This window comes from Megascapheus bottae, chromosome 25, assembly GCF_031878675.1.
Source record: "Megascapheus bottae isolate mThoBot1 chromosome 25, mThoBot2.hap1, whole genome shotgun sequence".
Taxonomy (NCBI): Eukaryota; Metazoa; Chordata; class Mammalia; order Rodentia; family Geomyidae; genus Megascapheus; species Megascapheus bottae.
This window is the reverse complement of record NC_143533.1, coordinates 21,629,326-21,655,699: the sequence shown is the minus strand read 5'-3', so window position 1 is coordinate 21,655,699 and position 26,374 is coordinate 21,629,326. Positions and strand designations below refer to the sequence as shown.

General features: G+C 41.8%; 2 protein-coding genes and 1 long non-coding RNA gene across 14 annotated transcripts in view; 2 read left to right on the top strand and 1 right to left on the bottom strand.

Annotated features, from left to right (window-relative positions):
* Positions 1 to 830: 830 nt before the first annotated feature.
* Tmem62 (transmembrane protein 62) lies at positions 831 to 25,580 on the top strand. 4 transcript variants are annotated; one of them, XM_090318518.1, is made up of 14 exons: positions 831 to 1,099; positions 1,375 to 1,486; positions 2,723 to 2,860; positions 5,316 to 5,361; positions 7,177 to 7,318; positions 10,926 to 11,050; positions 11,179 to 11,301; positions 16,197 to 16,352; positions 17,608 to 17,767; positions 18,957 to 19,070; positions 20,405 to 20,489; positions 21,322 to 21,426; positions 24,350 to 24,468; positions 25,159 to 25,580. In XM_090318518.1, the coding sequence occupies exons 1-14, from the start codon at positions 920 to 922 to the stop codon at positions 25,483 to 25,485; spliced, it is 1,932 nt and encodes a 643-aa protein (XP_090174644.1). In that variant the 5' UTR covers positions 831 to 919; the 3' UTR covers positions 25,486 to 25,580. The 4 variants fall into 4 exon arrangements, with proteins under 4 accessions (XP_090174644.1, XP_090174646.1, XP_090174645.1 ...); XM_090318520.1 differs by lacking the exons at positions 1,375 to 1,486; positions 5,316 to 5,361 and having other exon boundaries at positions 1,070 to 1,099; XM_090318519.1 differs by lacking the exons at positions 831 to 1,099; positions 5,316 to 5,361 and having other exon boundaries at positions 1,402 to 1,486.
* On the bottom strand, positions 4,967 to 26,029 carry LOC150046581 (uncharacterized). 2 transcript variants are annotated; one of them, XR_016532615.1, is made up of 5 exons: positions 25,980 to 26,029; positions 19,017 to 19,104; positions 17,572 to 17,727; positions 14,851 to 15,029; positions 4,967 to 5,364 (listed from the first exon to the last, which is right to left on the bottom strand). It is a non-coding gene; the product is annotated as an uncharacterized LOC150046581 (long non-coding RNA). The 2 variants fall into 2 exon arrangements; XR_016532616.1 differs by lacking the exon at positions 4,967 to 5,364 and adding an exon at positions 7,730 to 7,904.
* Positions 25,983 to 26,374, top strand: part of Ccndbp1 (cyclin D1 binding protein 1) — a 94,776-nt gene continuing 94,384 nt past the window's right edge. For 7 of the 8 annotated variants that reach the window (XR_016532612.1, XR_016532611.1, XR_016532610.1 and 4 more), the window contains exon 1: positions 25,983 to 26,247. Coding sequence is in view for 2 of the 8 variants with exons in the window: in XM_090318525.1 (XP_090174651.1) it covers positions 26,163 to 26,247 (85 nt within the window). In the remaining 6 variants the exon portion in view is untranslated. The remainder of the gene's footprint in view (positions 26,248 to 26,374) is intronic. The other variant, XM_090318524.1, reaches the window with a different exon arrangement.

Here is a 26,374-nt window from a genome sequence, read left to right as displayed (position 1 = left end):
TAAATCCTCCTTTACTTTCTTGGGATATACTGCCAATATTGGATTTATCCTATTTTAGTTGGTTAAGTACTTTCCAGGCGTATTAGGGCTGGAAGACCCTGATCTAAGCAGAAAATCTAAAGACCCATCAGTAAAACAGTCACAGTTCATTATCCTAGGAACTTATTAAATACTAGAGAAATTTACACGTTTAATATTTATTAAACTGAGTGGCACACCACGATGTCGCAAGAGTTTGCAATCATGAACATAGGAAATCAGGTTAAGGAAAAAAAAATAACTGACAAAAACATACAGTGTACACCTATTGAAAGCCTGTGGGTCACGTTAACGAAGCCTGTCGTTTTGGTTCGGTGATTGAAAAGGCGTCCTCATCACGCACGCGGGTTCTCACCACCACCCTGCGAAGAACGCACCGAGGCAGCATGGACGCGGTTTTACGGGCGTGGAGGCTGCGCAGCCGCCCCGAGCAGCCTCGACTGACGGAGCAGCCACCCGGGGCTCTAGTCCCCGCCAGGCTCTCCGCTTCCTCTTCCCCGAAGGCACTGTACTTGCAAAATCAAACCCGGTGGCAGCGGCTGCAAACTCACCGCGGGCCGACGGCGAGGGGCGGGGCCACGCTCCTGGAGGGCGGAGCTAACTCGCGGGAGGGGCGGGCTACGCTGGTGGAGGGCGGGGCTAAACCGAGGGAGGGACGGCCTACGCTAGCAGGGGGCGGGGTTGAGTCGTGGGTAGGACGGACTACGCTTTGGGGGCGTGGCTAAGCCGAGGGCGGGGAGGAGCGCTACCCCGCCCACACGGACGTATGAACCCTCACTGAGCCGCCACCATCGAGCCCGGAAGCGCGGTCGGAGCAGCCCGCCTAGGGGAGCGGGAAGGGCTGGGGGTCGCCGAGCAGCCCCGGGTGTGGGGGTGCGACATGGCTGTAGTGCTGGCCGTGAGGGTGGTGGCGGGTCTGGCGGCCGCGGCGCTGGCAGCCCTTCTCCTGGAGCACTACGGCCTGGCGAGCCGGCCCTCGCCGCGACCCCAGCCCCGGGGCCACCTGCGGGCCCACCCCGCGCCTGGGCCTGAAGAAGGCAACATCTTCTGGGGCCTGCAGGTGACGCGGGGCGAGAGGGGGGGAGAGAGCGGGGTGGGGGGAGGACGGCTGCTGCGGGGGACCACCCTCGCCTGGCTGGGCTCCCACTTGCAGGGAAACTTGGGAGCAGGTGTCACTTGGAGAGTGGGGACCTGGAAGCACTGTCTGTCTGGTCCTTCCCTGCCTGCATCCTTGCCTTGACCTTCCCAGCCCCAGGAAGCCGCTGGGCCGCCTGGGTCCACGCTGCCTCTTCCTGATTGAGGTATCTGTCTCTGTTCAATACCTGCTTTTGGCAGATATCCGACATCCACCTGAGCAGATTTCGCGACCGAGGCAGAGCGGTAGACTTAGAGAAGTTCTGTTCAGAAACTATTGACATCATTCAACCAGCTCTTGTGCTAGCTACAGGTAGGGAGGATTACCATGCTGTGCTGTGGTGGTGGTCCCGGTGGTAGAGTGCTGAGCAGGGCTTCAGCTGTTCACTTGGGAGGCTTTAGGAGTGCTGTAGCCTCAGCCCCAGGGAGATCCCAATTCCCTACCTGATAACGTGTTGGGAGCAATGAAAACTTGAAATTCCCGTTACCAATGGATAATGGAATCAAGACCTAAGTGGAATGTCTTGTCATTGCAAGATTTGGTCATCGCAGGAGAAGACAGGATACTCCTGTCCTTGTGTTGCCTACTATGTGTGTATGTTTGTGTTGGTGGTTGTCACAGTTCTTGGATTTGAGGGTGAGAGAAAGCCCTTTAAAACAGGGATCAAAAGTTCTCCTTTCTGACAGTTTACCATTGTTTTTACATGTTACTCTTTCTGTTAAGATTTTTCTATTATGGCTTATTTTCTGTTGTTTGAAGTTTCCAGTGACCTAGGACAGGTTTTATTCTTCCCTTGGTACTTTTGTGACTTGTATTTCCTCGACTCTTCAAACCCTTTGTCAAGTGTTCCCATAGTGTGGTGAGAAGTTAAGGGAACATTCATCCTGTTCACTGGGGCAGCTCTTCTGCCTCTTGCCTTACTCAGACACCTTTGCTAATACGATGGGCATCACTGACCACGAGTTCCCTTTTCAGATGTTGTTTAGTTTGTTAGAAATTTTGATTTTGGTATTTCATTCTTCAGATTACACCCTGCAATATAATGCAAGCTGGTCTTGAACTTGCAGTCCTGTCTCAGTCTCCCCAGTGCTGGGATTGATTACAGGCATTCTCCATCATCACATCTGGCTTCCAGAATGCTACTTGCTGTAAAAATACTGCTTGATCAGATCAGGTACTCTGAGTCAGTTAGGGGAAACATGGTTGTAATCGATTCTAGGCTACTGATAGAGTTGGAATTTCTCATAAAGGATTTTAAATGTTAGCCAGTTGATGCAGTTTATCCTCCTCTCTCAAGAGACAAAGCTTTTACACGACCATTCCTAATATCATAGGAAGTTAAACAGGCACTTGTTAAGCTATATAAACAAAGCTCTAGCTGAGACAATCTTGTTAGTATAATGCTTTCTTTGGACTTTGATGGACTCAGTGATTATGCTTATACATGTTGAGTACTTTGTCTTTGTTCTTTCAGTGTGTTTGTATGTGTGTGTGTTCAATTGAACCTTGGAGTTTATTTTGCATTTTGATTCTTGTATGAACCTTCAGGAGACCTGACAGATGCTAAAACAAAAGAACAGTTGGGATCCAGACAGCATGAGATAGAATGGCAGACTTACCAGGGTATTCTGAAGAAGACCAGAGTCATGGAAAAAACCAAGTGGCTGGATATAAAAGGAAATCATGGTAAAGTCAACATAGGAATCTAGACTTTATAATTTTAAATTATAAAAATAGGAATTTTAAATTATAAAATAGCCACATCTCTGAAACATTTATATTATATAAATTAAAAATTCAATGTCATTGTTAGGTTTTGAATGAATGTTTATAATTCATTTTAATTCTTTATAGAGAAAGAATATACTGAAATTTATGTGGACAAATGCTTGTTAAACATCTACCCTTTGTTCAGTGAAAGAAGCTAAACTGCTGTTTTCATATTGTGTGATTTCACTTGTATGACATTCAGGAATAGGCAAATCTAGAGACAGGTCACAGTTATGTTTGCCAAATGTAGAGATGTAGGAGAAACTGGTTACAGACAGACATCTTAAGAGAATCTGTAGGGAAGGACTAATAGGATTGTACAATATTTTGATTGCACTCTTAGATCTATGGTTGGTAAAAGTCAACAGAACTATACTACACAAAGAATAAATTTTAGTATATAAAAAATGTTTAAATTGCTTACCAGTTTCTAGACATAGGCAGACAAATGGACAGTTCTTTCTTTTTTTAGATTATCATTTTTGTGTTAATAAGGAAATAACATTTTTGATTACTTACTGCTGTTATGTACTCTCTCTCTCTCTCTCTCTCTCTCTCTCTCTCTCTATATATATATATATATATATATATATATTTTTTTTTTTTTTTTTTTGCTAGTCCTGGGCCTTGAATTCAGGGCCTGAGCACTGTCCTTGGGATTTCTCAGTGCTAGAGTTCTACCACTTGAACTACAGCACCACTTCTGGCTTTTCTCTATGTATGTGGTACCAAGGAATTGAATCTGGGTCTTCATGCACGCTAGGCAAACACTCTACCACAAGGCCAAACTTGTAGCCCAATGTATATATTTTTTAAAAACTTTCATTTTAATGATATAGCTCATGTAATAGCATACTTACATAACCAAACAAGTGCAAGGTTCTGAGTTCAAATCCTAGTACACCAACCAATCAGTAAAAAATATATGTGTGTGTGTTTCTTGTGTGGGGGGTTGTGGGGCTTATGCACTGTCACTGAGCTCTTTTGCTTAGGGCTCTATGACTTTGAGCCCCAGTGCCACTTCTGGTTTATGAGTAGTTAATTGGACATGAGTCTCACGGGGACGGGCGCAATGGCTCACACGTGTAACTAGCTCCTCAGGAGGACCAAGGTTCAAAGCCACCCAGGGCACAAAAGAACCTGAGACTCTTAGCTCCAATTAACCTCTAGAAAATGGAAGGTGGGGCAGTAGCCTTGAGCTAAAGAGCTCAGGGACCTCGCCCAGGCCAAGTTCAAGGTGGGGGGGGGGGGAATCTCATCTCACGGGACTTTACTGTCTGGGCTGGCTTTGAACCTCAATCCTTACATCTCAGTTTCCTGAGTAGCTAGGTATAAGCCACCTGCGCCCAGCAAAACTAATTTTTAACGCATAGTTTTGCCTGCTGACATACTTAGCACTGGCTTAATCAGAAAATGTCCTGCTCATAAATAAACCTTACAAACTAACTAGAGATTATAAATTAAAATAGAATAATTGGCTTACAAATTTCTCTGGCATATTTACATTTCCCTTTGTTCCTAATCTTACTTAGAATTCCTTTAACTCCTAATCTTTGTTAGATTATATTACAGTATGGAAGGAAACTAGGTATTTACTAAGATTTAAATATAATATAGATGTGTTCTCTTATTTAGCAAAAGAATTACATTCATTTGTATGACATTTCTTTGGGCCTAAATTGGACTTAAACCATTTTAGCTTCTGCAACCCAGGCAATCAAGCACTATGAAATCATTGCGTTTCCACATAAGTGTTTTATGATACCATTAACCTGACTCCTTTCCATCATTTTATAAGCCCTTTCCAAATGAGTCTTTATTAAGATTCAATAAGAGAAGAGCTTTGTCCCTGAACCCGACTGATTTGTTACTTAGAAACACTGGCACATAGTTTAGGTGGTGGCTCACGCCTTTAATCCTAGCTACTCTGGAGGCTGAGATCTGAGGATTACAGTTCACAGCCACCTCAGGCACTAAAGTCCATGAGACTCTTATCACCAGTTAACCACCAGAAAACCAGAAGTGGCACTGTGCCTCGAGGAGTAAGCCTTGAGCTGAAGAGTTTGGGGACAATGGCCAGGGTTCAAGTCCCACAACTGACAAAAAAAAAAAATTGGCACTTCAAATAAATAAAATCTGAATAAAATGAAAAAGAACTTATTTATTCTTTACTATACTTGGTCACCTAAACCATCCAGGTAATCTGAGTTCTGTTAAGTTATGAAGTTCGTAAAATCATTTATCTCATTGTAGGCATTCTACATCTTAAATGTTAGAAAACATTATCATTTTTCTTTAGTCATTATAGAATACAATTACATTTTTCTTTTTTGTATAGATGAACATTTGCTTTTTTTTTCTTTTCAATTAGATGCATACAACATTCCAAGTCTGGAGAGCATCAGCAATTATTACAGGTACTGAAATAAACAAGAGACAGACCACTAAATAAAGTCTATTACAAGAAGAATATAGTCAATTTAATAAACAAGAGAAAAATTCTTTTGCCAATCCTGACACTTAAACTCAAGGCCTGGGCACTGTCCCTGAGCTTTTTTTTTTTTCCTCCTGCTGAAGTCTATCACCCTACCACTTTGAGTCACAGCCCCATTTTCAATTTTCTGGTAGTTCACTTTTCTAGCTGGGCACCAATGGCTAAGGTCTATAATCCTACCTACTCAGGAAGTTGAGATCTGAGGATCATGGTTCAAAGCCAGCCCAGGCTGGCTTGTTGGTCAGTGGGTTTCTTTCCCTCCTGCACCCCCCCCACCCATTGGTGCACAGAGAAAGTAATTTAAATCGGAGCTTGTCAGACTAACTACTGAGGTCAGCAAGTTTGCAGGATGCTGGGATACTGATTCTCTGAGTCTGTGGGGTGACTGGAGAGCTCAACACTCACCCCTTTAATCTTGTTCGTCATATCCTAAGGACTGGTGATGTACTTAGTAGATTATTTGCTCAGCACGTGTAAGACCCTGGTTTTGATTCCCAATGTGAAGAGGAGAAGGAAGAGGATGAGGAGGAGGTGGTGGTGGAGAAAGAGAAAGAAAACAGAATGCCCTAGAGCATGCCAAAACGCAGAATCCAGAAAATGTTAATATATTTTATCCCCTGTGTTCAAATTACTGATTGACTTTTTTTTTTTTTTTGCCAGTCCTGGGCTTGGGGTCAGGGCCTGAGCACTGTCCTTGGACTTTCTCAAGGCTTAGCGCTCTACCACTTGAGCCTCAGCACCACTTCCAGCTTTTTTTTTTTTTCTTCTATGTATGTGGTACTGAGGAATCGAACCTGGGTCTTCGTGCATGCTAGGCAAGCACTCTACCACTAGGCCAAACTCCCGGCCCCCTGATTGACTTTTTTTTTTTTTGCCAGTCCTGGGCTTGAGCTCAGGGCCTGAGCACTGTCCTTGGACTTTCTCAAGGCTAGAGCTCTACCACTTGAGCCTCAGCACCACTTCTGGCTTTTTTCTATGTATGTGGTACCGAGGACTCGAACCTGGGGTCTTCATGCATGCTAGGCAAGCACTTTAACCACTAGGCCAAACTCCCGGCCCCTCCCTGATTGACTTTTAAACAGAGTTTTTTATTTTCTTTCTTTCTTTCTTTTTTTCTTTTTCTTTTTAATAGTGGAGACTGAACCAGGGCTTTGGATATGTTAGGCAAGTATTCTACCACTGAGCAACATTCTCAACCTTAACAGGTTTTATTTTTGTTTTTTTCTGGTCCTGGGACTTGAACTTTGGGCCTGGGTATTGTCCCTGACCTTCTTTTGCTGAAGGCTAGTGCTCTACCACTCAAGCCACAGTGCCACTTTTGGCTTTTTCTGAGTAGTTATTGGAGAAAAGAGTCTCAGAGACTTTCCTGTCTGGACTGGCTTTGAACCACAATCTTCAGATCTCATCTCATGCATGCTTGGCAAACACTCTACCACTAGGAAATGCTTCCGGCCCTGAGCTGGGCTTTTTTTTTTTTAAGACTGTTTCAAATAGTCATTTCTGCTTTGGTTATTGATGAATTAATCTACATGAATGAGTCTTGGAGAAAATGGAAGAAAAAATTTGTTAATTTCTTTCTGTCACTTTACCCATTGTACATATAATTTTAGTGAATAATCAGTTCAATAAATCTTTTCAGAGGAAACAATCTGCTATGATACTAGGGATAGAATTTATATTCATCTTGTTTTTATGATCACACTAAAACCTTCCTATCTTGTCTTGTTTTTTTTTTTAGGAAATACTCTGCAGTACGCAAGGATGGCTCTTTCCATTATGTTCACAGGACTCCCTTTGGCAACTATTCTTTCATCTCTTTGGATGCCACTCCAAATCCAGGGCCTAAGAGACCCTATAATTTCTTTGGAATTGTAAATGAGGTATGGTATAAACTCACTTTCCTGGTTTTATTTATTTATTTATTTTGTTGATTATCTGTGGATCATTTTGTTATTATAGGTAAAAAAAATTCTTACTTAGAAATACTCAGAAAGGCTGGGATTTTGGCCTAGTGGTAGAGTACACAAAGACCTAGGTTGGATTCCTCAGTACCACATACACAGAAAGTATGTGGTGCTATGCCTAAAGTGGAAGTGGTGCTATGGCTCAAGTGGTAGAGTACAAGCCCCAGGACTGGCAAAAAAAAACTTAGAAAAATTTACTTGGGTTACAAGTATGGCCAAAAGCTACTGGCTACTTTGGCACTGTTATTCCTGTCCCTGTCCCTGGAAAGAAGCACCTCATATTTTATACTTATTCAGCAAAAAAAATTATTAAATACATACCAAGTGTAAAATGTACTTTATAAGGTGCAGAACATATATCTCAGTGTCAAGTCTTCACAATTGCCAATATCAATTGCTGATCTGCATTTTTTTTAATAAGGGAAAAACTGTGAAATGGGTAAGTTTCTTTCAAGGTGTTTTTGACAAGGCTTCTTGAAAACTGTTGCTGGATCATAAGTGTCTATAAAATTGAGAACCTCTCGTTATTTCTTGGTACAACAAATGCCAACTTGTTACCTCATGAACATATTGCCCCATATAAGATATGTGCCTGTATGTAAGAGTTCTAAGATGGCATGATCAGTCCCTGTGTCTTATAGTACCCAGTTGAATGGTAGAATATAAAATCAGTACAGAAATTGCTGCAATTAATAGTGGGAAATACCAAGTACCAAAAAGAGGTAGAGTATGTAAAGATTTCAGGGAGTTTGAAATCAGAAGAACATTCTTCAGATTCATTAGTATTTTAAACATTTTGTTTCATTGATATATATATATATTTCATTTATTTATTTTTCTTATAAAGATAGTGTACATGGAGATGGAAATGTGGCTTAGTGTTTGCTAGCATGCATGAAGCCATGGATTCAATTCCTCAATACCACATAAACTGGAAAAAAAAAAAGCCCAGAAGGAATGGCTCTGTGGCTTAAGTGGTAAGAGTGCTAACCTTGAGCAAAGAGAAGCTCAGGGATAGTGCTCAGGCCCTGAGTTCAAGCCCCGGGACTAGCAAATAATAATAATAATAATAATGTACAACAGTATATATTAGATAAAGAGTGCATCTCTTTTTGAACACTGTTACCTCTTCCCTTGCTCTCAGCTCCCAGCTTTTCTCTCCAGTGTCCACCCACAAATTACATAGTTCATTTTCAACATAGTGTCTAGTATCACTGCTGCATTTGTTCACCCTTCCTGTACTGTTATACTTTGTTTCTTAGTTACCAAGTATATTCATTTTGAGTAGATTAATTTATACTATATCCTTTTTTTTCCCTTTTAAAAAATTATGATTGGGCCAGGAGTTTGGCCTAGTGGTAGAGTGCTTGCCTAGTTTGCACAAAGACCCAGGTCGATTCCTAGGTCCACATACATAGAAAAAAGTCAGAAGTGGTGCTGTGGCTCAAGTGGTAGAGTTCTAGCTTTGAGAGGACAGTGCTCAGGCCCTGAGCTCAAGGCCCAGGACTGGGAGAAAAAAAAAATCCAAAAAACTTAAAGGGAAAAAAATTAAAAGTTATGATTAAAATATTTTTGAATTAGCCTATACTCATAGTATGAACATGTTTCACTGTGATATTTTCATGCCTGCAAGTGTACTTTGAATAAATGTAGATCCCTCACCCAGTTTCCCATTGCTTGCCTTCTTCCCTCCTTCTGCTTCAGTGTTGGATGAGTTTCACTGAGCTGGCTGTGTGTGTGTGTGTGTGTATATGTGAGTACTGGACCTGGAGTTTGAACATAGGGCCTGGGCACTGTACCTGAGATAATTTTTCTCAAGGATAGACGTCTACCACTTGAGCCACAGACCACTTCTGGCCTTTTCTGAGTAGTTTATTGAAGATAAGAGTCACATGGACTTTCCTGTCCACACTGGGTTCAAACTGGGATCCTCTGATTTCAGCCTCCTGAGCATCTAGGATTAAAGGTGTGAGCCACCAATGCCCACTCTCAATTCTGTGATTTTTTTTGTCATGGGGCTTGAACTCAGGACCTTGGTGCTACCCCTGAATACTTTTGCTCAAGGCTAGTGCTCTGCCACTTTGAGTTACCATGCTACTTCCAGTTTCTGATGGTTAATTAGAAATAAAAGTCTCACTGACTTTCTTGCCCAGGCTAGCTTTGAATTGTGATCCTCAGATTGCAACCTTCTCAGTAACTAGGGTTACAGGCATGAGCCACAAGCACCCAGTTAATTCTTTTTTTTTTTTTTTTTTTGTCAATCTTGGGCTTGAACTCTGTCTGAGCCTAGGTGCTGTCCCTGAGTTCTTCAGCTCAAGACTAACACTCTACCACTTGAGCTACAAGGCCACTTCTGGTTTTCTGATGGTTAATTGGAGATAAGAGTTTCACAGACTTTAATGCCCAGCCTGGCTTTGAACCACTGGGATTACAGGTGTGAGCCACCAGCGCTCAGCTTATTCCATTCTTCAGAACAGTTTTGAATGGTATACTTCAAGCATTAGTTACATGAAATCAACTGGAAGATTTCAAAGTGCAGATTCCCAAACTACCAAGGGTCCAGAAATATATTGCAATAAGTACTTTACAGATTCTGTCAATGCATATTTAAGTTTGTGAAAATTAGTTTTCAAGTTCAACTTTATGAAGTATGACTTACATATAATAAAGTGCATTTACTTGTAGTGTTAAAGGAGTTTGGCAAATGTATATACAGGTATAACCATCACTACAACCACGACCTAGAACATTTTCATCACCTAGAAGGTTTCCTTGCATAGTCTGTCTTCAACTCTCTCTGGAAGGAATGGTTTTCTATCCATTTTGTCTGCTCTAAAATTTTGTGTAAGTGAAATCATGCAGTATTTTACTCTTGGCTGTGGCTTATATGCAATCGGATGTTTCCAAGTCACATGTTGTTTGCATGCATTAGAAGTTCTTTCCTTTTTAGTGTTGAGTTTGTATTCTAATATATAGCTCCATTTCAATTTGTTAGCAGTGTCTGTGTTCATTTACTACTAGTAGAGCTGTTGTGCACATATAGATACAAATATTTCTGTTGGTGTATATTCTAGAAATTTTGTTTCAATGTTCTTTTTTATAAATTTTATCATCAGGGTGATGTATTCAAGGGTTACATTTGCATTTGTAAGGTAGTTAATACAGTTCTTCTTGAACATTGTTACCCCTTCCCATGTTTTTCTCTCTTTTCCCTCCCCCACTTGCTCAATGTTCTTTTTATCTATTACAATATTTTATTTAATGCAATACTGAGACATTTCTTTTTCTTTAAATGGGATTGATATACATTGCCTACTTATTGCTGTTATTTTTATAATCAAGTGAGTTATAATGTAGTGAAAACAGTTTGAAACTTACACAGGATATTCAGTAGGGTTTAGGCCACACACACACACAAAAAAAAATGAAATTATTTTAAAATTTGGGGGTTAGTTTAACCTGTTGATATTGAATTTTAGCCTTACCCCTAGTTAAAAATTCTGCCATTTTTCTCCTACTTCAGGAACAGATGAATGAGCTATTATTATTGGCAAAGGAAAGTAATCAGAGCAACCATACTATTTGGTTTGGACACTATACAACATCCACTATACTTTCTCCATCACCAGGGATTCGAACAATAATGAGGTAAAAAAGACTTCTGCAATTAAAGCTCATTTTTTTTACTTCTTTCCTGTTATTGAAAGTCTCTTGCTTTTCTGAAAAGGCAGGACAAGTAGCCTTTATTCATTTTTCTACTGTTTGTCACTGGTTAGTTCAGCGACAGCGTATCTATGTGGGCACTTGCACACACTTGGTGGATTGATGCCTGTTTTACACACTCGTCATCTCCATGGCACTCTGGAACTGGAGGTTGGAGATTGGAAAGATAATCGAAGGTAAGGGAACTAACTCACTAAATAAAACTTATACATACAAGTTTTACCAAAACACAGCTGCTTTTTTTTTTTTTTTTTCTTTTTTGCCAGTCCTGGGCTTCAGCTCAGGGTCTGAGCACTGTCCTTGGACTTTCTCAAGGCTAGAGCTCTACCACTTGAGCCTCAGCACCACTTCTGGATGTTTTCTATGTGTGTGGTACTGAGGAATCAAAACCGGGTCTTCATGCATGCTAGGCAAGCACTCTACCACTAGGCCAAACTCCCGGCCACCACTGCTGCTTTTCTTATGGTATATAAGCCCGAGCTATGCCACCAGACCCTTTAACTTTTAATATATTTTTCACATAAGGTGTTTCATTTTACTTGGGCTGGCCTCAGACCATAATCTTTCTACATCTGAGTAATTGAGGTTATAGGAATATGTTACTCTGTCCAGCCCAAGAAGTAGTATTAAACTGTAGTGTACACAAAAATTATGAAAGAGGAGCCGGGAGTTTGGCCTAGCAGTAGAGTGCATGCCTAGCATGCATGAAGACCAGGGTTCGATTCCTCGGTACCGCATACATAGAAAAAAAAAGACAGAAGTGGTGCTGAGGCTCAAGTTGTAGAGCTCTGGCCTTGAGAAAGTCCAAGGACAGTGCTCAGACCTGAACTCAAGCCCAGGACCGGCAAAAAAAAAAAAATTATGAAAGAATTTATTAAAAACGAGAACTCCAAAGTGATGCCGTGGTTCAGAATGGTAGAGCACTAGCCTTGAGTGAAAATTCAGAGACAACACCTAGGCCCTAAGTTCAAGCCCCAGGACTGGCAAAAGGAAGAAGGGGGGAAGGGGAAGGGGGAGGGAGAAGAAGGGGAGGAGGAGGAAAAAGAAGCTCTGGCTGGGAGCTGGTGACTCACATATGTGATCCTAGTTACTCAATAGACTGATATTTGAGGGTCATAGCTCAAAGCCGTCCGAGGCAGGAAAGTTAGTGAGACTTTTAGCTCCAACTAAACTACTCAGAAAAAACTGGAAGCGGCATTGTGACCCAAGTGGTAGAGCTCTAGATTTGAGCACAGAGAGGTCCAGGGACAGAGTGCAAGTCCTGAGTTCAAGCCCCAGGAACAGAAAAAAAAAAAAAAAAAAAAGAAAAAGAAAGAGAGAGAGAGAAAGGAGGAAGGAGGGAGGGAGGAAGGAGGATGAAAGAAAAAAAGAATCTCCAGGTCTTAACACTGGAATGTTAGTGCCCTAATTGTGTGGTTTGGGTTGGTCTATGGACTCCCTTTGAAAAGTATTAAAGTAGAAATATCAGTTTCCCCCTGTATTTTATATCCATCATTCCAGATATTATCACAAGATGTTCACTATTTAGTTTTTTCAGTTAACTGATATTTGTCTTTATGAAGGGCTTTCCAATACTTTTTTATGAAAAAATAATTAATAATTAATGCATGGTGCATACTTGTAATCTCAGGTACACCAGAGGAGAAAAGAGGAGGATCATGGTTCATAGCTAGCCTAGACAAAAGTTAGCCTTAACCTATCTAAAAAAACAAACAAACAAAAACAAGCAGAGTGTATGGCACATGCATGTAATCCCAGCTACTTCAGAGGCAGAATTAGGAGGACTACAGTCCAAATCTGGCCCAGGCAAAAGCATGAGACCCTATCTGAAAAACAAAAAGATTTAGAGACCTGGCTCAAATGGTAGAGTACTTGCTTAGTAAACCCAAGATCCTGAATTCCAACTACCATACCACCACATTAAAAAAAAACCCAACAACTGTATAGTTAAATATATACATATTTGAGATGTATTTAAGTAAAATATTTTAATAATGTGAATATAGAAAAATATCTCAATCCACATAAGTGTATTTACCTATAATCTAGCACTCAGAAAGCTGAAGCAGTTAGGATTGTGAGTTTCAAGCTAGCCTCAGTATATAACAAGACCTTTTCTAACAAAAACAACCCCCCAAAAAATTATTAAATAACTATTTTTAAAAACTATTAAATAGGACTGGGAGTTTGGCCTGGTGATAGAGTGCTTGCCTAGCATGCACGAAGACCCAGGTTTGATTCCTCAGTACTACATACATAGGAAAAACATCCAGAAGTGGTGCTGAGGCTCAAGTGGTAGAGCTCTAGCCTTGAGAAAGTGCAAGGACAGTGCTCAGACCCTGAGCTGAAGCCCAGGACTGGCAAAAACAAAACAAAACAAAACAAAACTATTAGATAGCTATTATAGTTATTTAACTCTTTAAAATGAAAACTGAAGATTTTCAACACTCAAAAAAATTGTTAAACCAAATATGTTACCTCTTTTTTAACTATTTCCATTAATGAAAAAGCTTTACGGCCCAGGCCCTGAGTTTGACCTAGTGGTAGAGTGCTTGCCTAACATGCACGAAGACCAGGGTTCAATTCCTCAGTACCACATACATAGAAAAAGCCGGAAGTGGTGCTGTGGCTCTCTAGCCTTGAGAAAACCGAAGGAGAATGCCTAGGCCCTAGTTCAAGCCCCAGGGCTGGCAAAAAAAAAAAAAAAAAAAAAAAAAAGGAAAGAAAGGAAGAAAGCAAGCAAGCAAGCAAGCTTTACATCTTTGAAAGTATTCATTTTTGGTTGGCTTCCCTAGAAACTACATAAGCTACACTTAAGCCTTTTACTAGTTGACAACTCTAATTACTTAGAACTGTGATGCTCTGGAATAGGATTGGCTTGCCCTTGTCAGAGAGCCTAAATCTTACTCACATTCCTGTTCAGTTACAAATTGTACTGTTCACTACGAAACTGTTTCCTTCCTTTCTTTTCCCAAGTGCTTGTCTGTGTTCCAAACCTGGCATTTTTATTTGCCAATTTACTGCTTTATGTATTTTTCTTTGTTCCTGGGGCTTAGGTACTGTCCCTGAGCTTTTTGCTGAAGACGAGCCAGCACTTCAGCTACAACCCCACTTCCAGCGTGTGTGTGTGTGTGTGTGTGTGTGTGTGTGTGTGTGTGTGTGTGTGTGTGTGTGTGTGTGTGTGTGTGTGTGTGTGTGTGTGTGTATGTATAGTTAATTGGAGAAAAGAGCCTCAAGGACTTTCCCAGCTGGCTTTGAACCATGACCCTCAGATCTCAGCCTCCTGAATAACTAGACATGAGTCACTAATTCTCAGCTCTCAAACTGCTTTCATGAACATTTTAACTGCGTTAAAAATCATATAAGGCATGCAGAGAAAAAGTAACTAACTTGTTGAACTAGAACCAGGCAAGGGAGTGGACTTCCTGTAAGTCTCAGATAGTTGGGAGGCTGAAATGAGAGGATACCATTAGTTTATCAGTTCAAAGCTAGTCAAACTGAGCATGCTTACCAATACTGGCATAATAAAACTCAAGTATCTTTTGACTTCCACTGTGGCTAGAGCTGGGACCTCAGTGACTTAAGATGAGAGACAAGTCGAAAAGAGTGGCTTACTACCCCAGGAATATTGTTTCAGAACTTTTAGTCTATCATGGTGTATATAGTGTGGTAGAACAGCGTTGTTCAACTCATGACAGCCAATAAGAACAGACCTGTTTCCTTACCTTATAATGCCACTGCTTCACCACATCAATTCCAGGGCAGAGAAAAGAGCAGACAACTCAGATCTTAAGCTCTTAAGAAGTATGGGCCAGAAGTGTGACACACTTCTGCTCATGTCCTATTGGCCACAACTAGTCACATGGTCTTAGTTTTTCTTCACAGTTCTAAAAGAACATAAGGGCTAGGGATATAGCACAATGGTGGACAATCTGCCTAGTATGTGTTAGGTACTGGGCTTAATCCTCACTGTTCCCCACTATGGATTTTAATAAAAGGAGAGAAAATATGAAACTTTGGTTGCTTTTTTTTTTTCCAGTCATGGGGCTTAAACTCGGCTTGGGCACTTTCCTTGAGCTTTTCAGCTCAAAGCTACTGCTCTACCATTTTGAGCCACAGCACCACTTCCAGTTTTTCTGGTGGTTAACTGGAGATAAGAGTCTCATGGACTTTTGTGCCTGGCTGGCTTTGAACTGCAGTCCTCAGATCTCAGCCTACTGAGTAGCTAGGATTTCAGGTGTGAGCCACTGGCACCCGCCTTGGTTGCTCTTTAATAAATAGTTTATAGATTCCCTTGTGCACTTTGAAAATAGAATTGTCATTTCTTTGAAAGTACAGAAATAAAAATATAAAAGATGAAAGGTTTTTTGTTTACATCAAATATTTTAATATTTTATGTAGCATGATAGAAAAATATTCAATCTTAGGCTTCTGATGAGTGTCTTAAGTTTCAAGTAGTCTTAAAGTACTGTCTAAATATAGACTGAGCAAATTCAGTCAACATTTGTTTTAAAATGAAAGTGGAGCAATCTTCCCGTAACTCATTCCTGTAATCCTAGCTGCTTAGGAGGCTGAAATCTGAGGATCATGGTGTGAAGCCAGACTAAGCAGGAAAGAACATGAGAGTTTTAGCTCTCACAGAAAAAGCCAAAAGTGGCATTGTGGATCAAGTGGTAGAGTGCTAGCCTTGAGCAAAAAGGAGCTCGGCGAACACCCAGCCCCAAGACAAAGAAGGACAGAGAGAGAAAGAGAGGGGTGGAGAGGGAGGGAGGGAGGAAGAAAGGAAAGGGAAGGAAGAATGGACCAAGCCCCAGGATTTAAAAAAAAGGAAGGGAGGGAGGGAGGGAGAGAGGGAGGGGATGTTGACCAGCGAGTCAGTCAGAGCCTGGTTGATGTGACACACGTGAAAGACTAAAACAGTAAGACCCAGGGGAGAAAAGCTGAGAAACAGTACTACTTACTCTGTAACACTAGTCATTCTATAGAAAGTCCTAGTTTTCCTTCGTGTTAACCTTCAAGCCCTCTTATAATAGGAAGTGACTAAATCACCTGATTATCCCTTCATTTCCAGGTACCGGATCTTTGCTTTTGATCATGACCTCTTTAGCTTTGCAGACTTGACCTTTGGCAAGTGGCCTGTGGTTCTTATCACTAATCCTAAACCACTCCTCTACACTTGTGCTGGGCATGAACCACTAGAAAGACTCCTTCACTCAACACACATCCGGTATGTGGAAAGTTTTAGAATTTACAACTGGATATTGATGGAAATGTTCCACGGTCATTTTCTCAACAATATAAACAAACTACAAATTACATAAGTAGTTTCATTCCCATTCAGTTAAAATATGTAATTTTTTTCCTCCTCTTCTTCTTCCTCCTCCTCCTCCTTTGTACTGGGACTTGAATATGGGGCCTCATGCTCTTACTTGGCCCTTTGTCTAAAGTTTAGCTGGCACTCTATCACTTGAGTCAAGCCTCTATTTTTTTTTTTTTTTCTTGAGCTCAGGGCCTGACCACTGTCCTTGGAATAGAGCTCTACCACTAGGATCTCAGCACCACTTTCAGCTTTTTTCTATGTATGTGGTACCGAGGAATTGAACCCGGGTCTTCGTGCATGCTAGGCAAGCACTCTACCAACTAGGCCCAAACTCCCAGCCTGTCAAGCCTCTCTTTCTTTCTATTTTTTGTGCTGATACTCAGCACAAACTCAGGGCCTAGACTTTTAGTACCTTATTTTTTTCACTAGTGCCCTGCTACTTGGGTCCCAGATCCACTTCTGCCTGGTTAATTAGAAATAAGAGTCTCATGGACTTTGCTGCCCAGGCTGGCTTCTAATCAGTATCCTCAGATCCCAGCCTCCTGGATTAGCTAGGATTACAGATGTAAGCCCACAGCGTCCAGACATTTTAGCTATTTTTAAGTGCATAGCTCAGTAGCATTAAGTAATTCATTTGGCTGTGCAGCCATGATCATTATCTCCAGAATGTTTTTCATCTTCTAAAATTGAAATTCTATACTTGCTAATAAATAACTCCTTGCCCACTCCCCCACCTCTGCTCCTAACAATCATCACTCTACCTCTGTGAATTTGGCTATTCTAAGGATTTTTGCGTAAGTGGAATAATAAGTTGCTCATTCCTGTCTAGTTTAATCCGTGTAACATAATGATCTCAGGGTTTATCCATGTTGTAGCATAGGTCTGAATCCCCTTCCTGTTTATCCCATTGTCCTGAACATTATTCCGTTATTTGTACATACTATATCTGTTTTTTGGATGGAGGGATGGACTCTTGGGCTAAACCTTTTGGCCACACTAAATAATGCTTCTATGAACATAGTACATAAATCTCTGCTTTTACTTCTGGATATCCCATAAGTGAAATTGATGGATCATAACATGTTACAGTAGAATGATTCTCCTTTATAAAACCACTGACAAATACCTGAAGCCATGCATTTTCTGTGTGCTGTCATTTTAGAATCTTGGCCTTTTCCGTATCCTCCATTGCTTTCATCACTGTTAAAATTGATGGAGTCAATTTAGGCCATGCTACTCATTTGTCTGGTCCTATTTTTATACTGAAGTGGAATCCCAGAACCTACAGTAATGGGACACATGACATAGAAGTAACCGTTCAGGTGAGTTGTCATTTTTCACAATGAACTCTAATTCTTTTTAATTTGTTAAATAAACAACAAAAACTAAGTTAAATCAATGGTAAAAAGAGATAAAAATAGAAAACTTGGTACATTTTTGTGGTATTGACATCTGAACTTGGGTTTACATTTGCTAGGCAGGTGCTTAATTACTTGAGCCATGCCCCTAATCAAAAGCATAGTTTAATATGTTTTACTCTGTTACATGTACTCTTTTTGATGCTTAGATTGTTCCATCTTTGGTTAGGGGGAGCCTCTTCACAGAGGCCACTAAATCCTGTAACACAATCCCAATCATCTTTATTAGTTTGTTACTTTCTGGTACAATACAACACTATGACTTCTTGTACATGTTTTACTCAAAAACTAGAATCAGCCATGTTTGTCTCTTTCCTAGTAAGATTTTTTGTTTTGTTTTTGTTTTGGGGCAGTGGAGCTGTGACTCAAGTCGTAGAACACAATCTTTGAGTGAAAAAAAAAAATGGGGGTAGAGGGGAGGGAAATGGGGACAAAAACATGAGAAAGGGTATCAATATGTGAGAATTAATACACCTACTATCTGGCGAGTGTAACTGTAACCCCTCTATATATTACGATAAAAAATAAATAAATAAAAACTAAAACAAATGAGGGTGTGAGGCTCCGGATCAAACCCCAGTACCTGAACCACCCCAAAATGCTTTTTTGAGATTGTAAACTGGCATTAGTTCTGTTAGGTCTGTTTGAGTTTCTGGGCCTTTTCTGCAGAGGTAAATGAATATATATTTTTTATGTTATCAAAAATTAGCTAGCTACTCAGGAGGCTGAAATCTGAAAATCCCTTCAAAGCCAGCCTGGGCACAATAGGACCTGAGACTCAACTCCAATTAACCTCTAGAAAATGGGAAATTGGGCTTGGCTCAAGGGTAGGGCGGTAGCCTTCAGCTGAAGAGCTCAGGGACAGCGCCCAGGCCGAGTTCAAGCCCCATGACCCACCAAAAAAAAAAAAAAAAAGGAAAAACATAAAAGAAGTGTTATCAAAAGTTCCTACAGAGAAAATTAAGTGAGAAAACCAGTAACTATTCAGAGCTAATCTATGTAAACTACTAGAAAGTTACGCTGCTGAAAAGTGATGTGTAATTAGAACATTATGCATGTGTATATGCATTGCTCCTCTGCTGTTTATAACTAGGACTCTGCTGGAAGAATTAAGAGGGCTCACCACACATTTTCTGTCCAAGAGAACATTCACCTGGCATTCGATCCCCTGGCATCCTTTGTTCTCCTTACTGACCACTGCCTCCTGGTAAGTGGATTCAATTAAACATGAGATGCTTTCCCTGGATTTGATCAATGTAAAGCTGTAAAATCATATAGTTATGGGACAAGAAAGCCAAGTCTTAGAAAGTGTGCTTAGTTTTCTACAACAGAAAATGCTTTTAGATAGATGTGAGCTAGAATAAACAGGGGCATGTTCATGCAAGCAATTTGGGACCTGTTTCTAACTGAGGCCATTAGGCTAGGACGAATAAGGAAGTTAGTTACCTGGTCTCTATTTTAACTACTTCCAGTTTTCTCTTCAACTGCATAAATAATGCTTTTAACTATGTGTTTGCATATTTTCTTATTATAGCTCCTAAGGATATGTTCCTTTAAATCACTTGCTGATTTGCACAGTGTGTGCACACATTATCTATACTTTCTCTGTTATATTTTACACAAATTATTTATTGTACCCTACTGATTTTCTCCTGTTCTCCCACATTAAAATATAAACCCCAAAAGGTTGGAGGTGTGGAACACTAGCAAACATTTGTAATTTGGATGTGCTAGGAGTTAGCATGGATCCACAGGATAAGGATTCAATTCTTTAAGGCTGCCTTCCTCACCAATCTCCTTCAAGCACCATAATTCCAGGATGTCATCTTTGCTTCTGTTGAACCAGCTATAAATTGGAGGTTCTCCAGCTTCAGTAGCTTGCAAGAATGGCTCACAGAGCTCAGGAAACATTTATTTACTCCATTAGTGGCTACAATTATTATCAGCCAGAGGGAAACCAGGGCAAAGTCTGAGGTTCAGGATTGAGCCTCAGGCACCAGTCACTCTTCCAGCATTGCATAGTATTCACAGCCTGGAAGGTCTCTGCACCCCTTCAGTTAGGGCTTTCAATGAAAGTATCATTATGTAGGCATGGTTGATGAAACCTCTGACCATAACTGATTAAGCTGCGGCTCCTCTCCCTCCCTGGAGAACAAGAATGAGGTATGTGTATGACAATGAAATCTTCAATCTTTAGCACAAGGTTGGTCTCCCTACCAACTAACCCATCTCTAAGAACTTTCCTAAAGGCACCTTAGTATGATTAAAAGGGGCTCATTCCTAACCACAGAAGACTTTACTCGTCATTCCACAGGTGTTTCGGGATGTGGGAAGTAAAAAATACGTAATAATGAATATGTTCCTTTATTTTCTATTACTTGGAAACTAGCAAGGGTTCTAGGAATTATGGGCAGAAGAAGACCTTTGATGAAAACCCACCCCAGTATCATAGATACTGTTTCCATTTGGGGAGTAAGACCAGGCAAAGCCTTTTGTGGAGCTGTGCTGTGTGCCTCCTCACTCTGACATCTCTCCCTGCAGGGCCGGGTCCTGTTTGTGCTGATTGTGCTGATCCAGCTCGCCATTCTCATTACTTATAGGTATCTAGCATACCCAGAGCTGAAAGGTTAGTTGGATTCATTTTATTCCCTCCTCCCGGCCCCTCCCCCCCCCCCCCCCCCCCCCCCAGTTTGTGTTGCTTGAACCGTGGGCCTGGGCACTGTCCCTGAGCTTTTCAGCTCTAGGCTAGCACTCTAACACTTTGAACCACAGCGCTACTTCTGGTTTTATGGTGGCTAATTGGAAATAGAGTCTCACCAACTTTCATGCCCAGGCTGGCTTTGAACTACGATCCTCAGATCTCAACCTCCTGAGTAGCTAGGAGTTACCGGTGCCCAGCGTTATAGTTTTGAATTATATGCACAAAGCAGGCTACAAAAAAGTTGTAAAGAAGTTGAGCTTACTGGGGTACTTTCCACTTCCCCTGACAAACTGGGTTCTGTGTGTTTCCTGAGTATATCTGCCAAACTACTGACTGAGCTGTCATGCAAGTAAAATAATGAATAATGAAAGTTAGATGGTAATTAACAATATGCAGCCCCTTTTAGAGGAATGTGAACTTTCTTCCCTTTTTTATTATTATTACTATTTTTTAAGATTGTTCACCCTAAAGCCCATGCCCTAAAATCCTACCTACTCAGGAGGGTGAGATCTAAGGATCTCAATTAGAAGCCAGCCCAAGCAGATAAATCCAAGAAACTCCTATTTCAAATTAATCAGCAAAAAGGTGGAAGTGGAGGTGTGATTCAAGTGGTACAAAAAAGCTGAGCAAGACTGCAAGACCCTGAGTTCAAACCCTCATAACGGCAAAAAAATAAATAAAATCTAACCCAAAACAAAAAGAAGCAGAACTTTGTATGTGTTCACTGTTGTTTTTTTCTTTAATTTATCCTATTTAGAACCTCCAGGATTTATGAAATTGACTTCATTTTCTCTTCATGTTTTAAGCAAAATAAACACCTTCTACTATTTTGTGTTGTTGTTGACCGTGTATACAGTGTTAGGTAAGTAAATTAATAACCTTGAGAATGAAAAATTCTGCTAAAGAATATATTTAGATTGGGGCCAGGAGTTTGGCCTAGTGGTTAAAGTGCTTGCCTAGCATGCGCGAAGACCCGGGTTCGATTCCTTGGTACCACATACATAGAAAAAAGCCGGAAGTGGTGCTGAGGCTCAAGTGGTAGAGCTCTAGCCTTGAGAAAGTCCAAGGACAGTGCTCAGGCCCTGAGCTCAAGCCCAGGACTGGCAAAAAAAAAAAAAAAAAATTTAGTAGAAGATAAAATTTAAGCTTAAAGGGTTTGGAGGCATGGCTCAGGTTGCAGAGAATTAGCCAATGAACTTGGACAAGGAAGGAAAGCATCAGATCAAGTTTGAATCCCTGTTTAAGACAAACAAAACAGAGCAAAAAAACTTCAGATTAAACACCACACCACCTCAGAGAAATCTTGCTTGACTACTTTAAAACTCATATCTTCTATTTAATCACATTTTACACGTTTGTCAGAACTTCCATTTATCTTGTTATTTGGTTATTTAGTTAGTTGTGAGGCTTGAACTCGGGGCCTGGCTGCTGCCCCTGAGCCTCTTGGTGCTCAAGGCTAGTGCTCTACCACCTGACCCACAACATCATTTACAGTTTTTGAATGACTAATTAGAAATAAGAGTCTCAGGATGGCTTTGAACCGCAGTCCTAGATCTCAGCCTCCTGAGTAGGTAGGATTACATACTCACTCACCACTGGTACCTGGCTTTTTCTGTGTTTATTATCTCTTTCCTTATTAAAATATCCATTGGTATCTTTTCTCTTGTTCACCTCTTTGCTCAGCACTAAATCCAAAGCTATGTGTACATTCACTGAATTCAAAGTATGACATTTTGTTTTTGTTTATGCCACCATTGGGGCTTGAACTCAGGTCCTTGAGCTTTCATTTGGCTTTTTCTGTTCAAAGCTGGCAGTCTACCACTAAGTCACACCTCCACTTCTGGCTTTTTGGTGGTTAACTGGAGAGTCTTGTACACTTTTTTGTACTTGGCCTTGCTTTAAACCCGGGTCCTCAAATGTCAGCCTCTTAAGTAGCTAGAATTACAGGAGTGAGCCACCAGTGCCCAGCTGCCATGTGAATCCTAAAAATCCATTTCAAAAGACAGAGAAGCAGTTGAACTATGAGTTCAGGCACACCTGAGATTATATGTTACACTGTATTACTATTATTATACTGTATTATTATTATTACACGTACTTTGCAAGTCATGTGGCCACTGTGGAAGTAGAAAGCTTTTTGTTCATGTTCTTCAGGATTAGCCTATTGATTGCCTGATTTTATTTCATCTTTGGACTTTGATCATTAATAACTCCCACCAGAGAATAAATACATTTTTAACAGCTGCAGAACATCTCCTTTGAGGTAAGTTCTCTTACCAGGATAGGCTAATGCTGTTTTTAACCCTGTCTTACAGTAGAAGCCAGAGAAAATGATTTGGTTCTTGCTTCATTCAATAAAAACTAATGTACTACTGTAGTTTTCATAATTTTTATCTGGGGAAATTGTCTTTTTTGGTCAGTTGTGGAACTTGAACTCTGGGCCTGAGTGTTGTCCCTGAGCTCAAGGCTACCACCCTACCCCTTCTGGTTTCCTGGTATTTAATTGGAGATAAGAGTCTCACAGACTTTAGTGGCTGGGCTGACTTTGAACCACAATCCTCAGATCTCAGCCTCCTGAGTATCTAGGATTTCAGGCATGAGCTGCTACACCTAGCTGAAATTGTCTTTTTTTTTTTTTTTTTTTTTTAAATCCAGAAAATGATGGTATCTGCATTTTGAGGAGAGGGGTCTGAATGCCCCTTATTACCCTTGACAAAATAGTAATTCCAGTAACACTTAGAAAGGGTGGTCAATAATAGTGAGAAACAAGTCAGCATGACATTGGAAGTAAAAAGTAAAGGATAATGTTAAGTTGTACATTTTAACCCTGCTTATAGAGTTAATGTGCAAACTAATGTCTGTGGGCCAATAAAAAAAGTTCAAACTGGGCCGGGAGTTTGGCCTAGTGGTAGAGTGCTTTCCTAGCATGCACGAATACCCAGGTTCGATTCCTTGTTACCACATACATAGAAAAAAGCCAAAAGTGGTGCTGAGGCTCAAGTGGTAGAACCCTAGCTTTGAGAAAGTCCAAGGACAGTGCTCAGGCCCTGAGCCCAAGACTGGCCAAAAAAAAAAAAAAAAAAAAAATTCAAACTACATTCAATGTATTTGTAAGAAAGAGAAGTATATGAATGCATTGTAGTAAGATTTTTAAAAGTAGTCGAGGGCCAGGAGTTTGGCCTAGTGGCAGAGTGCTTGCGTAGCATGCATGAAGCCCTGGGTTCGATTTTCACTACCACATACACAGAAAAAGTTGGAAGTGGCATTATGGCTCAAGTGGCAGAGCACTAGCCTTGACCAAAAAGTGTTGCAGGATAGTGCCCAGGCCCTGAGTTCAAGCCCCAGGACTGGCAGAAAAAAAGAAAAAAAAAGTTGAAAGTTCACTCTTTAAAGGAATAAATCATATGTATAAACTTCAGTAGAATACCTGTTTGCTTCCTAAGTGTATATTGATGTATTCTTAAGCTATTTTTGCAACAGAAAATTTAAAAATATATAGTGTGCTTTAAACACATGCTTATAAGAATCTACAAGCTGTGTCTTTACAAAATATTCTTGAGTATATGAGTATTTTGTAATTCCATGAAGTATATATAGAGCAAATAGTTGGATAGGATGTCAGGTATTATCTAGTAATTAGCAAAGTAAAAAATGCTACAAAGTAAAATACTAGTAGATGACTGGTCTTGTATCTCTTGATTATTCTAGTATGTGTATCTCATGATATATGTAAGCAGAAGAATGGCTCTTTAATCTTCTCTTTTTATGTCCATTGCCTTTCTCAGGACCATGGTTTTTTGGTGAAATCATTGATGGCAAATTGGGTTACTGCTTTTCCTTTGGGATGTTTGTTGATGGACATTTCCTACAGGGCAGTCTAACATTCATAAGTGGAATTCTCCAGGTAAGAAGCTAGACGTGGGGCCAGGAGTTTGGCCTAGTGGTAGAGTGCTTGCCTAGCATGCAAGAAGGCCAGGGTTCGATTCCTTGGTACCATATACATAGAAAAATAGCCGGAACTGGTGCTGAGGCTCAAGTGGTAGAGCTCTAGCCTTGAGAAAGTCCAAGGACAGTGCTCAGGCCCTGAGCTCAAGCCCAGGACTGGCAAAAAAAAAAAAAAAAAAGAAGCTAGACATACAATCTAAGAGCCTCTCCACTTCATTGGATTCACTGCATAACAAGTCACGAATTAGATACAAAATCTCAACTTCATGACAGTGGCTCAGGCCTGAAGTGCAGGTATGGCTCAAGTGTAGAGTGCTAGCCTTGAACAATAACAAAAAAGCACAGGGATAGCACCCCGGCTCTCAGTTCAAGCCCCAGGTCCGACACAAAAATCCCAAAAGTTTCAGTAATCATCCTCCTTCCAAGACACTAATAACTGGCGTTTTGGACTGCTCTGTTCTTGGATTATTCATGGGTATACTTAATCTTATCCAAAAAGGCCGGTTTTTATGTTGTGTTAAGAGCGTGAACAAATCATTAAAAAATCAGACGTCTGGCCCCAAGACAGAATGGAATCACCATTAATGAGACCTGACCCCTTTCTCCAGGATTTCTCATACTGATGGTCCTTTCCTCCTTCTTTCCCCAGTTGGTGTTTTTTAACATCCCCTTGATGGCTTACCTGTGTTGGAGCCTGCTACAGCGGTGCTTTGGTCACAGCCTGAGATCTCATCTCCATCAAGGAAAATACTTGAAGACTGTACCTGTCCACTTACTTATGCTACTGTTGTACATCTGGCAGGTTTACTCCTGCTATTTTCTCCAGGTGACCTACGGCACCTTAGCGGTTTTTTTCTCCCCTCTGCGGACCTGGCTGACGTTGCTGACACCTGTACTGGTTCGTCGTGTGTGGACACTGAATTCTGCCGCGTTCGGAACGTTCATGGTGCAGTTAAAAAGCCACCTGAGCTCCTGAAAGCTGGTGTCCCACCACTAGCAGACGGGCAGCGAGGCCTAACCTCCACATCTGGAGCCCCGGTCCCCTGCCCACCCCCCCCCCCCCCCCCCCCCCGCCCCGGCCCCGGCCCCGGCCCCGGCAGCAGATGGAAAGCCACTGTCAAGGGGGAGAGCTTGGGAGCTGCTGGCGGGTGAACACCCCCACGCAGGAGAAACCACTACCGATTCCCGAGGAGTGAACTGCAGAAAAGTCTTGAATAATGACCTGATCCCCGCCTCCCCGAGAGTCCGGGGCGAGGGGCCCGGTGTGCGCGTCGGGGATCCTCCAGCCCCACGCCTGGAGGTCAGCTGGCGTCCCGGCCGCCGCTGACTCCCAGAGATATCCGTTCCCAGCCCTGTCTTCCCGCGGGATCACGGGCTTTCTGCTGCTTTAGTGGGGGGGGGGGGGGACGGGGCGGGTGTTTTCAACTAATCAAATAAACGAATGAATGACGAACGAGAAACAGTACGGACCTCAGCCTCGCCGCGCGAACCGAGCCTCTGGGAACCGGAAGGGGGCGCCGAGCGCCTGCGGGGCGGGGGGCGGGTCCCGGAGGCGGAAGGGGCGGGGCGAGGCGAGCTGTTGTCGGAAGCAAGAGTTGGTGTTGCCGGAAGTGGGGTGAAGCCTCGGGTCTCAGACACCTCGCGACTGACGACATGGCGGGGGCCGCCGCCGTCCCCACCCGAGAGCAGCTCCGGCACCTGGCGGCCGAGCTGCGGCTGCTCCTACCGAGAGTGCGGGGTGAGCTGACCGGGGGCCGGAGCGGGGCGGGCTGGGGCGGCTTTCACGGCGGGCGGAGGAAGGGGCTCCGCGCGCCTCAGCTTTTCACTCGGGCCGCCGCGCCCCTCTTCCTCCCTCCGCACTCCCG